The 15,180-nt window shown below is 44.6% G+C and overlaps 1 protein-coding gene across 1 annotated transcript in view; it reads right to left on the reverse strand.

Moving 5' to 3' along the window:
- The window catches only part of crocc2 (ciliary rootlet coiled-coil, rootletin family member 2), a 157,023-nt gene that overhangs the window by 93,643 nt on the left and 48,200 nt on the right, over positions 1-15,180 (reverse strand). Inside the window, exons 4-7 of the mRNA XM_029697372.1 lie at positions 14,459-14,626; positions 11,637-11,720; positions 11,402-11,517; positions 7,725-7,869 (exon numbers count right to left, since the gene is read on the reverse strand). Coding sequence (XP_029553232.1) covers positions 7,725-7,869; positions 11,402-11,517; positions 11,637-11,720; positions 14,459-14,626 — 513 coding nt within the window. The remainder of the gene's footprint in view (positions 1-7,724; positions 7,870-11,401; positions 11,518-11,636; positions 11,721-14,458; positions 14,627-15,180) is intronic.

Here is a 15,180-nt window from a genome sequence, read left to right on the forward strand (position 1 = left end):
AAAACAAAAGTGATCCTCGATCAGCACTTACCTTGTAAATACGGACCCAGAAGTACACAGCATATAAAGAGGATGGGTGAAGGGAAGGTGAATAACCCAGTTACCAGTATTTCCCAGGAGGTTAGTTATGTCTGAGAAGGTTAAAAAGGAACCATGGAATTCCTGATGGACCGTACTGCCGCGGCGACCGTACTGCCGCGGCGACCGTACTGCCGCGGCGACCGTACTGCCGCGGCGACCGTACTGCCGTACTGAAACACCAGGCTTTGGTTACCAAACATTGCAGCTTCCAAACCAGTTTGTCAACACATAAGTGTAAAATATTGTTGTATGTATGATTAAATACTGCTCCAAACGTCCTAGGAGTTAAATAATATGCAGATTGTTAACATATATGGTTGTGTCAGTATGATTAAATGCTATTCAAATGTCCTATGAATGAAATAAAAAATGCTCTTTATCTATATTCCCTAGTTTTTGATCCTACAGTCCTGAAATATGAATTGCCATTAAATCTGAAGAAAAACATATTCCATTCTGCTTTAAGGAGATACACATTTGTATGCTGAGAATGTTGTGGTAATATTAGGTCAAACTTAAATATAACATTTTCCAAATGATCTTGAAATGTTCTGAGGCCCTCCAACGACAACATTAATAGAATATTATGTTACATTTAAAATAAATATGCTATGAACATAATAAAAACTGAGTTATTTGGAAATTGTGGAACATTGTGGAAATTTCTGTGAATATTTCAAAAATAATTTTGTGCAACATCCAAGACAACTTCCATAACTTCATGAAACGTTCTGGGAACATTTAAATAACTTAGACCAGGTGTTATGCCAACATTCTTACAACATTATAGGAATGTGCTGTGCAACCTAACTTTTAAACATTGTATGAACGTCATCACAACTGAGCATTGTGTTTTGGGAACCTTGTAATGTAGCCACACCCTAATAATTAAATATTCTGGGAACCTTGAAAGAACTCAGAAAGGATGTTCTGTCAACATTATTGCAACATCAAAAGTTTTTTTTTTTTTTTTGCAACCTGATACGAACATTATCTGATTATTAGCACAACTGGACTGTTTTAGTGTTTTGGAAACCTATCCCTTGTCATATCCCCACCATTCACAGAACCAATTTTGGTTTGCTGGGTATATTCTTCCCCTGTATCAGATAACCTAGCGGTTAAGAGCGTCGGGACAGTAACCTTAAAAAGGTCGCTGGTTTGAATCCCCGAGCCGACTAGGTGAAAAATCTGCTGCTGTATCCTTTAGCGAAGGCACCTAACCCGGGTTGCTGTCAATAATGTCTGATCCCTGGCCGTGACCTCACTCTCCAAAAGTGTCTCAGGGGATGTTGGGATATGTAATAAAAAAAAAAAACACATTTCCATTTCATACCTCACACTTCTACAAGTTATTACCCACTTGTACATGCAGTGAAACAGGACAAATATAACAACCCCCTGTTTGACATTGAACAGACTGTTTGCAGCGTGAGCTCCTAGAGCTGGCCAGAACGTCTTTCTTATTGTTCAGCCTTTGGAATGTTTTCACAGGAAACAACAGCTTGAAAATCATAACAAAGAAAGGAACAAAGAAGGAGGATTAATTGACAAAACAGGGTTCTGAATGAAATTCCCACCACATGGGAAAGAAAGTTGCTCAACGTGAGAGTCTACAGAGTCTACAGAGACTATAGAGACTAGAGAGACTACAGAGACTATAGAGACTACAGAGTCTACAGAGACTATAGAGACTACAGAGACTACAGAGTCTACAGAGTCTACAGTCTACAGAGACTACAGAGTCTACAGTGACAACAGAGACAACAGAGTCTACAGAGACTATAGAGATTAGAGAGACTACAGTCTACAGAGACTATAGAGACTAGAGAGACTACAGTCTACAGAGACTACAGAGACTACAGAGACTATAGAGACTAGAGAGACTACAGAGACTACAGAGTCTACAGAGACTACAGTCTACAGAGACTACAGAGACTACAGAGACTACAGTATACAGAGACTACAAAGACTACAGAGACTAGAGTCTACAGAGACTACAGACTCTACAGAGACTACAGAGACTACAGACTCTACAGAGACTACAGAGACTACAGAGTCTACAGAGACTAGACTCTACAGCGACTACAGACTCTACAGAGACTACAGAGACTACAGACTAGAGTCTATAGAGACTTCAGAGACTACAAAGACTACAGAGTCTGTAGCAACTACAGAGACTAGAGTCTACAGAGACTAGAGTCTACAGAGACTAGAATCTATAGTCTACAGAGACTATAGAGACTACAGAGACTACAGAGACTATAGTCTATAGAGACTAGAATCTATAGAGTCTACAGAGACTAGAGTCTACAGAGACTACAGAGACTAGAGTCTACAAAGACTAGAGTCTACAGAGACTACAGAGACTACAGACTACAGAGACTACAGAGACTACAGAGACTACAGAGACTAGAGTCTACAGAGACTACAGAGACTACAGACTATAGAGACTACAGAGACTTCAGAGACTACAGACTCTAATAGACTACATAGACTACAGAGACTACAGACTCTACAGAGCCTACAGAGACTACAGTGACTACAGAGTCTACAGAGACTACAGAGACTAGAGAGACTACAGTCTACAGAGACTACAGAGTCTACAGAGACTATAGAGACTACAGAGTCTACAGTCTACAGAGACTATAGAGACTAGAGAGACTACAGTCTACAGAGACTACAGAGACTACAGAGACTACAGAGATGAAATATTCTACAGAGTCTACAGAGACTACAGAGACTAGAGTCTACAGAGACTACAGACTATAGAGACTACAGAGACTACAGACTCTACAGAGACTACAGAGACTACAGACTCTACAGAGACTACAGAGACTACAGTGACTACAGAGACTACAGACTCTACAGAGCCTACAGAGACTACAGTGACTACAGAGTCTACAGAGACTACAGAGACTACAGTCCACAGAGACTACAGAGTCTACAGAGACTATAGAGACTACAGAGTCTACAGTCTACAGAGACTATAGAGACTAGAGAGACTACAGTCTACAGAGACTACAGAGACTACAGAGACTATAGAGACTAGAGAGACTACAGTCTACAGAGACTACAGAGTCTACAGAGACTATAGAGACTACAGTCTAAAGAGACTACAGAGACTACAGAGACTACAGAGATGAAATATTCTACAGAGTCTACAGAGACTACAGAGACTAGAGTCTACAGAGACTAAAGAGACTACAGACTATAGAGACTACAGAGACTACAGAGACTACAGAGACTACAGAGTCTACAGAGACTATAGAGACTACAGAGTCTACAGTCTACAGAGACTATAGAGACTATAGAGACTACAGTCTACAGAGACTACAGAGACTACAGAGACTACAGAGACTACAGAGATGAAATATTCTACAGAGTCTACAGAGACTACAGAGACTAGAGTCTACAGAGACTACAGACTATAGAGACTACAGAGACTACAGAGACTACAGACTCTACAGAGACTACAGAGACTACAGAGACTACAGAGCCTACAGAGACTACAGTGACTACAGAGACTACAGACACTACAGAGCCTACAGAGACTACAGTGACTACAGAGTCTACAGAGACTACAGAGACTAGAGAGACTACAGTCTACAGAGACTACAGAGTCTACAGAGACTATAGAGACTACAGAGTCTACAGTCTACAGAGACTAGAGATACTACAGTCTACAGAGACTACAGAGACTACAGAGACTATAGAGACTAGAGAGACTACAGTCTACAGAGACTACAGAGTCTACAGAGACTATAGAGACTACAGAGTCTACAGTCTACAGAGACTATAGAGACTAGAGAGACTACAGTCTACAGAGACTACAGAGACTAGAGTCTATAGAGTCTACAGAGTCTACAGACTCTACAGAGACTACAGAGACAACAGAGTCTACAGAGAATAGACTCTACAGAGACTACAGACTCTACAGAGACTACAGAGACTACAGACTACAGTCCATAGAGACTTCAGAGACTACAAAGACTACAGAGTCTATAGCAACTACAGAGACTAGAGTCTACAGAGACTAGAGTCTACAGAGACTAGAATCTATAGTCTACAGAGACTAGAGTCTACAGAGACTACAGAGACTAGACTCTACAGAGACTACAGAGACTAGAGTCTACCGAGACTACAGAGACTACAGACTATAGAGACTACAGAGACTTCAGAGACTACAGACTCTAATAGACTACATAGACTACAGAGACTACAAAGCCTACGGAGACTACAGAGACTACAGTGACTACATAGTCTACAGAGACTACAGAGACTAGAGAGACTACAATCTACAGAGACTACAGAGTCTACAGAGACTATAGAGACTACAGAGTCTACAGTCTACAGAGACTATAGAGACTAGAGAGACTACAGTCTACAGAGACTACAGAGACTACAGAGACTATAGAGACTAGAGAGACTACAGTCTGCAGAGACTACAGAGTCTACAGAGACTATAGAGACTACAGAGTCTACAGTCTACAGAGACTATAGAGACTAGCGAGACTACAGTCTACAGAGACTACAGAGACTACTGAGAGACTACAGAGTCTACAGAGACTACAGAGACTACAGAGACTACAGAGACTAGAGTCTACAGAGACTAGAGTCTATAGAGACTACAGAGACTACAGAGACTAGAGAGACTACAGAGATGACATACTCTACAGAGTCTACAGAGACTACAGAGACTACAGAGACTAGAGTCTACAGAGACTACAGAGACTACAGACTATAGAGACTACAGAGACTACAGACTCTACAGAGACTACAGAGACTACAGAGACTACAGACTCTACAGAGCCTACAGAGACTACAGTGACTACAGAGTCTACAGAGACTACAGAGACTAGAGAGACTACAGTCTACAGAGACTACAGAGTCTACAGAGACTATAGAGACTACAGAGTCTACAGTCTACAGAGACTAGAGAGACTACAGTCTACAGAGACTACAGAGTCTACAGAGACTATAGAGACTACAGAGTCTACAGTCTATAGAGACTACAGAGACTACAGAGTCTACAGAGACTACAGAGACTACAGAGACTAGAGTCTACAGCGACTAGTCTATAGAGACTACAGAAACTACAGAGACTACAGAGACTATATACTCTACAGAGACTACAGACTAGAGTCTATAGAGATTTCAGAGACTACAAAGACTACAGAGTCTATAGCAACTACAGAGACTAGAATCTATAGAGTCTACAGAGACTACAGAGTCTATAGAGTCTACAGAGACTACAGACTATAGAGACTACAGAGACTAGAGTCTACAGAGACTACAGAGACTACAGACTATAGAGACTACAGAGACTACAGACTCTACAGAGACTACAGAGACTACAGAGACTACAGACTCTACAGAGCCTACAGAGACTACAGTGACTACAGAGTCTACAGAGACTACAGAGACTAGAGAGACTACAGTCTACAGAGACTACAGAGTCTACAGAGACTATAGAGACTACAGAGTCTACAGTCTACAGAGACTAGAGAGACTACAGTCTACAGAGACTACAGAGTCTACAGAGACTATAGAGACTACAGAGTCTACAGTCTACAGAGACTACAGAGACTACAGAGTCTACAGAGACTACAGAGACTACAGAGACTAGAGTCTACAGCGACTAGTCTATAGAGTCTACAGAAACTACACAGACTACAGAGACTATATACTCTACAGAGACTACAGACTAGAGTCTATAGAGATTTCAGAGACTACAAAGACTACAGAGTCTATAGCAACTACAGAGACTAGAATCTATAGAGTCTACAGAGACTACAGAGTCTATAGAGTCTACAGAGACTACAGACTATAGAGACTACAGAGACTACAGACTCTAATAGACTACATAGACTACAGAGACTAGAGTCTACAGAGACTACAGAGACTACAGACTATAGAGACTACAGAGACTACAGACTCTAATAGACTACATAGACTACAGAGACTACAGACTCTACAAAGCCTACAGAGACTACAGAGACTACAGTGACTACAGAGTCTACAGAGACTACAGAGACTAGAGAGACTACAGTCTACAGAGACTACAGTCTACAGAGACTACAGAGTCTACAGAGACTATAGAGACTACAGAGTCTACAGTCCACAGAAACTATAGAGACTAGAGAGACTACAGTCTACAGAGACTACAGAGACTACAGAGACTATAGAGACTAGAGAGACTACAGTCTACAGAGACTACAGAGTCTACAGAGACTATAGAGACTACAGAGTCTACAGTCTACAGAGACTATAGAGACTACAGTCTACAGAGACTACAGAGACTACAGAGTCTACAGAGACTACAGAGACTACAGAGACTAGAGTCTACAGAGACTAGAGTCTATAGAGACTATAGAGACTACAGAGACTACAGAGACTAGAGAGACTACAGAGATGACATACTCTACAGAGTCTACAGAGACTACAGAGACTACAGACACTAGAGTCTACAGAGACTACAGAGACTACAGACTATAGAGACTACAGTGACTACAGAGACTACAGACTCTACAGAGACTACAGAGACTAGAGAGACTACAGTCTACAGAGACTACAGAGTCTACAGAGACTATAGAGACTACAGAGTCTACAGTCTACAGAGTCTACAGAGTCTACAGTCTACAGAGACTAAAGAGACTAGAGAGACTACAGTCTACAGAGACTACAGAGACTACAGAGTCTACAGAGACTACAGAGACTACAGAGACTAGAGTCTACAGAGACTAGAGTCTATAGAGACTACAGAGACTACAGAGACTAGAGAGACTACAGAGACTACATACTCTACAGAGTCTACAGAGACTACAGAGACTATAGAGACTACAGAGACTACAGAGACTACAGAGACTACAGTCTACAGAGACTATAGAGACTACAGAGACTACAGAGTCTACAGAGACTACAGAGACTACAGATTCGACAGAGACTACAGAGACTACAGAGATTAGAGAGACTACAGAGACTACAGAGTCTACAGTCTACAGAGACTACAGAGACTAAGGACTCTACAGAGTCTATAGAGACTACAGAGTCTACAGAGACTACAGAGACTAAGGACTCTACAGAGTCTATAGAGCCTACAGAGTCTACAGAGACTACAGAGACTACAGAGTCTATAGAGACTTTAGGGACTACAGAGACTACAGAATCTATAGAGACTACAGAGACTATAGAGTCTATAGAGACTACAGAGACTATAGAGACTATAGAGACTATAGTCTATAGAGTCTACAGAGTCTATAGAGACTACAGAGACTGCAGAGACTACAGAGACTACAGAGAGGGATAACAACCTGAATGTAGTTTTTTTTCTGTCCTTCTTCCTGTTTTCCCCAGTCAACACAACGCATGTAGTCTGCACTTCTGACAGCTCATCTCCACTATTCTCCCTGATTATCTAGTGGCTGATAGCAAGGACGTAACTTTGGTTTTAGAGGTCTAGGGGGGGGGACATCATTTAATATTTATTTATTTATCCAGTCGTATAAACATTTCAAACAGCCTCATTTTGTATCACAATTCAATGATAAAACTGTGTGGGGGGGGGGGACAAAAATGCAAGTTACGCCCCTGGCAGATAGGGTCCTCTAGAGTGAATCGGATACAGGGTTCTCCCTTCTTACCTCCTGTTCTTTGCGTAGCCGAGCATCTTTCTGCTCCAAGTCTTCACTGGCTCTGCGTAGGCTCTCCGTCAGGCTCTGATTGGCTGAGCTAGCCTGTTCCAGCTGTTCTCTGAGCAAGGCGTTTACCTGACTGAGACCGGCACACCTGGGGTAACACAGGAACACATGACCTCTGTCTGCGGTCAAAAATGAAACCCTATTCCGTAAAAATAGTGCACTACATTTGACCAAGGCCCCATGTACAGTTCCGATCATAATTACTGCACTATGTAGGGTGTCAATTGGGACGCAGTACTTTGTTAATACATTGCATGAAAAAGATGACCGTCAATCACAAATGCTTGATGTCCGAAAACACGCCCATTATTACGACTGATGATAATAAAGTGAAGTTCTATTTTATTTGCGAGTTCTGGACCTCTTTTCGATGACATCATATCGCTCCTGCTACAGCGGCCAAAGACTTATTTACAGAACTTAGTTAAAAGAGTTTAGCATGTCTTTCTTATTACATGGTAGTGAGAGCCAAGTTGTTGCTGTCACCTGTCAACCAGCCACTAACAACCTCTTTCTCCCTCCTCTTTCTCCCTCCTCTTTCTCCCTCCCTGATTCCCTCCCTTCTAAAACCCTGCCCCCCCCCCCCCCCCACCCGTACTCCATCAACAGCCAAGTTGGCAGCATCACTTGTCAACCAACCACTAACAGCTGCAAACCTGACTCCCCTAATCTTCCCACAACTTCTCCTTCTCCTCCTCGTTCCCCCCCTCCCTCCCTCCCCCCCCCCTCCCTCCCTCCCTCCCTAAACCTTGCTGTCCCCCACCCAAACTCCATCAATCGCGTGGCCACTATATCACTCCTACATTTACAAGCTTATAAACCCTTTTCTGTGATCCACCCTTGCCAGCCACACTTACACAGCAGAACACGTGTGACACTTTAATAAAGTCCATGTCAACTCCGGTCCTAATTCCTAGCAGATTGAGCTCTCTGTTTACATTATTCTCACGCTGTGTCGTAGCGAAGCCGGCCAACTATCTATGTTTCCTCCATGTTTTTAAGCTATCTAAGGGGAGTGGAGCGGTTAGCACTGTGCAGCGAGCCAAACCAAGGCGAAGGGCCACGGAGAGGCTTGGCTACTCACTCTACAGTAGGCCTCACGGTGGAGCTCCATGGAGAGGCTTGGCTACTCACTCTACAGTAGGCCTCACGGTGGAGCTCCATGGAGAGGCTTGGCTATTCACTCTACAGTAGACCTCATGGTGGAGCTCCATGGAGAGGCTTGGCTACCCACTGTATAGTAGACCTCACGGTGGAGCTCCATGGAGAGGCTTGGCTACCCACTGTATAGTAGGCCTCACAGTGGAGCTCCATGGAGAGGCTTGACTACTCACTGTATAGTAGGCCTCACGGTGGAGCTCCATGGAGAGGCTTGGCTACCTACTGTATAGTAGGCCTCACGGTGGAGCTCCATGGAGAGGCTTGACTACTCACTGTATAGTAGGCCTCACGGTGGAGCTCCATGGAGAGGCTTGGCTACCTACTGTATAGTAGGCCTCACGGTGGAGCTCCATGGAGAGGCTTGGAAAAGAACTCAAAGTAGGTCTCACATGAGCAGCTCAGTGTACAGGCTTGGTAACTAACACCACAGTAGGCCTCAAGCAGAGCTTTACAATAAGCCTCACGTTGGAGCTCTATGCAGAGCAGAGGAGGCTGGTGAGAGGAGCTATAGGAGGACGGGCTCATTGTAATGGCTGGAATGGAATACATGGAACGATATCAAACACATCAAACATAATGGAAACCACGTTTGACTCCATTCCGTCAAATCCATTCCAGTCATTACAATGAGCCCGTCCTCCTATAGCTCTTCCATCAGCCTCCTCTGACGCAGAGAATGGTTCAGTCTACAAACAGAGGCTTTGGGTACTTACTCTACATTAGGCCTCGCTAGAAAGTTCCACACAGATGTGCTTCAGAACTTCTACAGTAGGCCTCACGGCGGAGCTCCATGCTGAGGCTGCTATAAAAGCGTTGGGGCCTTGGCAAGCGGGCTGCCAAGCGTCTGTCGTAACAATTTCAATTAGAGCTGGTTGGCTCTATAAATCTTGTTTGTTTAAAGGCTGGTGTCAGGTGCCTGGGGTTGTTGGGCCCGGTCTCCCCGCTCAGTGTGAGACACCGTTAAAGTACTCTGAACGACTGAGCCAACAGGACCGAGCTAATTAACTTTGACAAATTGGATGCCGAAAAGCATCTACCGTATCAAGGCCAGGCTACGCTTCACACTCCCTACTAGGCCAGCCTCCCTCCTCTTCTTCCCAGCCTGGGCACGGGGGAAACAGAGTCAGTCTTCCTCTCTGCTCCCTCTAAACTATTTCTCAGAAACACTTCTGAGCTGCTTTGGTGTTTTTTTTAAACGATGAAAAGAAAGAGAGAGAAACGGGAGCAGAATTCAAAGGGGATTAATGTACTCATTATATCTACCGCTCTACCTCCCTCTACTGCATTAATGTACTCATTTCCATAAACGTTTTGCTCTGTAGAACCTTCCTCTACCGCTCTGTAGAACCTCCCTCTACTGCTCTACCTTCCTCTACTGCTCTGTAGAACCTGCCTCTACTGCTCTACCTTCCTCTACTGCTCTACCTTCCTCTACTGCTCTGTAGAACCTCCCTCTACTGCTCTACCTTCCTCTACTGCTCTGTAGAACCTGCCTCTACTGCTCTACCTTCCTCTACTGCTCTACCTTCCTCTACTGCTCTGTAGAACCTCCCTCTACTGCTCTACCTTCCTCTACTGCTCTGTAGAACCTGCCTCTACCGCTCTGTAGAACCTGCCTCTACCGCTCTGTAGAACCTACCTCTACTGCTCTGTAGAACCTACCTCTACTGCTCTGTGGAACCTACCTCTACTGCTCTGAAGAACCTCCCACTACTGCTCTACCTTCCTCTACCGCTCTGTAGAACCTCCCTCTACTGCTCTACCTTCCTCTACTGCTCTACCTTCCTCTACTGCTCTGTAGAACCTCCCTCTACTGCTCTACCTTCCTCTACTGCTCTGTAGAACCTACCTCTACTGCTCTGTGGAACCTACCTCTACTGCTCTGAAGAACCTCCCACTACTGCTCTACCTTCCTCTACTGCTCTGCAGAACCTTCCTCTACCGCTCTGTAGAACCTCCCTCTACTGCTCTACCTTCCTCTACTGCTCTACCTTCCTCTACTGCTCTGTAGAACCTTCCTCTACTGCTCTACCTTCCTCTACTGCTCTGTAGAACCTTCCTCTACTGCTCTGTAGAACCTTCCTCTACTGCTCTGTAGAACCTTCCTCTACTGCTCTGTGGAACCTACCTCTACTGCTCTGCAGAACCTCCCTCTACTGCTCTACCTTCCTCTACTGCTCTGCAGAACCTCCCTCTACTGCTCTGTGGAACCTACCTCTACTGCTCTGCAGAACCTCCCTCTACTGCTCTACCTTCCTCTACTGCTCTGTAGAACCTACCTCTACTGCTCTGTGGAACCTCCCTCTACTGCTCTGTGGAACCTCCCTCTACTGCTCTGCAGAACCTCCCTCTACTGCTCTGCAGAACCTCCCTCTACTGCTCTGCGGAACCTCCCTCTACTGCTCTAGAACCTCCCTCTACTGCTCTAGAACCTCCCTCTACTGCTCTGTAGAACCTACCTCTTCTGTTCTTCCTCCAACATGGCCAGTTTGCTCTGGATGGTCCTGCTGTTGTCCTGAAGCTGTGTTTCCGTACGGTGCAGACGGTGGGTTGACGAGTCCAGTTGGGCCTGTAGCTGAACACAACACAGCCATCAGCCCGTTTTGCAGATATTTACTGTGCGTATAGTGTAGTGAGTACGGTGGCCCTAAGGGACAAAAGTAGCTTCTAAAATGGAGTTTCCTTCAGACTTACTGAGAGTTGTAGTCTCTCTGACTCTGAGGTCTTCTCCAACAGCTGCTCTTCCAGTTCACCACATCTCTTCTTGTACTGAAGCGTCTGGTACAAGATATACAGTACATTCAGAAAGTATTCAGACCCATTGACTTTTCCACATTTTGTTACGTTACAGCCTTATTCTAAAATGGATACAATTGTTTTTCCCCCCCTTATCAATCTACACACAATACCCCATAATGACAAATCAAAAACTGTTTTTTTTTTATGTTTGCAAATGTTAAAAAAAAAATTTAAAATGAAATATCATATTTACATAAGTATTCAGACCCTTTACTCAGTACTTTGTTGAAGCACCTTTGGCAGCGATTAAAGTCTCTAGTCTTCTTGGGTATGACGCTACAAGCTTAGCACACCTGTATTTAGGGAGTTTTTCCCATTCTTCTCTGCAGATCCTCTCAAGCTCTGTCAGGTTGGATGGGAAGCGTTGTTGAGCAGCTATTTTCAGGTCTCTACAGAGATGTTCGATCGGGTTCAATTCCAGGCTCTGGCTGGGCCACTCAAGGACATTCAGAGACTTGTTCCGAAGCCACTCCTGTGTTGTCTTGGCTGTGCGCTTAGGGTCGTTGTACTGTTGGAAGGTGAACCTTTGCCCCAGTCTGAGGTCCTGAGTGCTCTGGAGCAGGTTTTCATCAAGGATCTCTCTGTACTTTGCTCCGTTCATCTTTGCCTCGATCCCGACTAGTCTCCCAGTCCCTGTCGCTGAAAACATCCCCACAGCATGATGCTGCCACCACCAGGCTTCACCATAGGGATGGTGCCAGGTTTCCTTGAGATGTGGCTCTTGGCATTAGGGCTAAAGAGTTCAATCTTGGTTTCATCAGACCAGAGAATCTTGTTTCTCATGGTCTGAGAGACTTTTAGGTGCCTTTTGGCAAAATCCAAGCGGGCTGTCATGTGCCTTTTACTGAGGAGTGGCTTCCGTCTGGCCACTCTACCATAAAGGCCTGATTGGTGGAGTGCTGCAGAGATGGTTGTCCTTCTGGAAGTTTCTCCCATCTCCACAGAGGAACTCTGGAGCTCTGTCAGAGTGACCATCGGGTTCTTGGTCACCTCCCTGAGGTGGCCCTTCTCCCCTGATTGCTCAGTTTGGCCGGGCGGCCAGCTCTAGGAGTCTTGGTGGTTCTAAACTTCTTCCATTTAAGAATGATGGAGGCCACTGTGTTCTTGGGGACCTTCAATGCTGCAGAAATGTTTTGGTACCCTTCCCCAGATCTGTGCCTCGACACAATCCTGTCTTGGAGTTCTACAGACAATTCCTTCGAACTCATGGCTTGGTTTTTGCTCTGACATGCACTGTCAACTGTGGGACCTTATATAGACAGGAGTGTGCCTTTCCAAATCATGTCCAATTAATTGAATTGACCACAGGTGGATTCCAATCAAGTTGTAGAAACATCTCAAGGATGATCAATGGAAACAGGATGCACCTGAGCTCAATTTACAGTCTCATAGCAAAGGGTCTGAAAATGTATGTAAAGGTATTTCTGTTTTTTATTTGTAAAAATTCTAAAAACTTGCTTTTGCTTTGTAATAATGGGGTATTGTGGGTGGAGGGATGAGAAAAAAAAACAATTCAATCAATTTTAGAATGAGGCTGTAACGTAACACAATGTGGAAAAGGGTAATGGCTCTGAATAACTACTGAATGCAGTGTATTACATCACAATATTATATAAATACTATAAATCAACTTATATTGTGCTACATAAGTTGCATTCGGCAGACAACACAAGTGAAGCTGTAACAGACCTTATCCACAGATCCTACAGGACAGAACAATACTCCCTGGATCCTGCAGGACAGAACAATACTCCCTGGATCCTACAGGTCAACAATACTCCCTGGATCCTACAGGTCAACAATACTCCCTGGATCCTGCAGGTCAGAACAATACTCCCTGGATCCTGCAGGACAGAACAATACTCCCTGGATCCTACAGGTCAACAATACTCCCTGGATCCTACAGGTCAACAATACTTCCTGGATCCTACAGGTCAACAATACTTCCTGGATCCTGCAGGACAGAACAATACTCCCTGGATCCTACAGGTCAGAACAATACTCCCTGGATCCTACAGGTCAACATTACTCCCTGGATCCTACAGGTCAACAATACTCCCTGGATCCTACAGGTCAACAATACTCCCTGGATCCTACAGGTCAGAACAATACTCCCTGGATCCTACAGGACAGAACAATACTCCCTGAATCCTGCAGGACAGAACAATACTCCCTGGATCCTACAGGACAGAACATTACTCCCTGGATCCTACAGGTCAACAATACTCCCTGGATCCTACAGGTCAACAATACTCCCTGGATCCTGCAGGACAGAACAATACTCCCTGGATCCTACAGGTCAACAATACTCCCTGGATCCTACAGGTCAACAATACTCCCTGGATCCTACAGGTCAGAACAATACTCCCTGGATCCTACAGGACAGAACAATACTCCCTGGATCCTGCAGGACAGAACAATACTCCCTGGATCCTACAGGACAGAACATTACTCCCTGGATCCTACAGGTCAACAATACTCCCTGGATCCTACAGGTCAACAATACTCCCTGGATCCTGCAGGACAGAACAATACTCCCTGGATCCTGTAGGACCGAACAATACTTCCTGGATCCTGCAGGACAGAACAATACTCCCTGGATCAAACACGACAGAACAATACTCCCTGTACAAGTCAAGTCCAGGGCAGGGACAGTAGTAGTCTCACAGTGTCCTCTCTTCAATATCTTGACCCCCCCCTCCTCCTCCCTTCAGTACCTTGGTCTGCATTTTCTGCACCAGCTGAGCCTGTCTGTGTTGTCCCTCATGATAGGCCTGTAGTTTGAGCCTGTAGGACCTCTCGCTCTGCAGCCGCAGGTGCTCTGCAGACACACTCTCTTGGTCCGAGTCCCCCGCTGCAGACTGCCGAGCCAGCATCTGTTCAAGCTGTACATACACACACACCCACACACACACAAAGGGAGGTTAATCTTTGACCCTTACAACAAGCTCTAACACATGACTGGGCATAATCATAATGATGACACACCACTGAAATTAAACCACTGGGTTATATAACGGCTCACTGCCATTAAACCACTGGATTATATAATGGATCACTGCCATTAAACCACTGGGTTATATAATGGATCACTGCCATTAAACCACTGGATTATATAACGGATCACTGCCATTAAACCACTGGATTATAAACCACTGGGTTATATAATGGATCACTGCCATTAAACCACTGGATTATATAATGGATCACTGCCATTAAACCACTGGATTATATAACGGATCACTGCCATTAAACCACTGGATTATAAACCACTGGGTTATATAATGGATCACTGCCATTAAACCACTGGGTTATATAATGGATCACTGCCATTAAACCACTGGATTATATAATGGATCACTGCCATTAAACCACTGGATTATATAACGGCTCACTGCCATTAAACCACTGGGTTATATAATGGATCACTGCCATTAAA

The sequence above is a fragment of the Salmo trutta genome, chromosome 17 (assembly GCF_901001165.1).
Source record: "Salmo trutta chromosome 17, fSalTru1.1, whole genome shotgun sequence".
Classification (NCBI taxonomy): Eukaryota; Metazoa; Chordata; class Actinopteri; order Salmoniformes; family Salmonidae; genus Salmo; species Salmo trutta.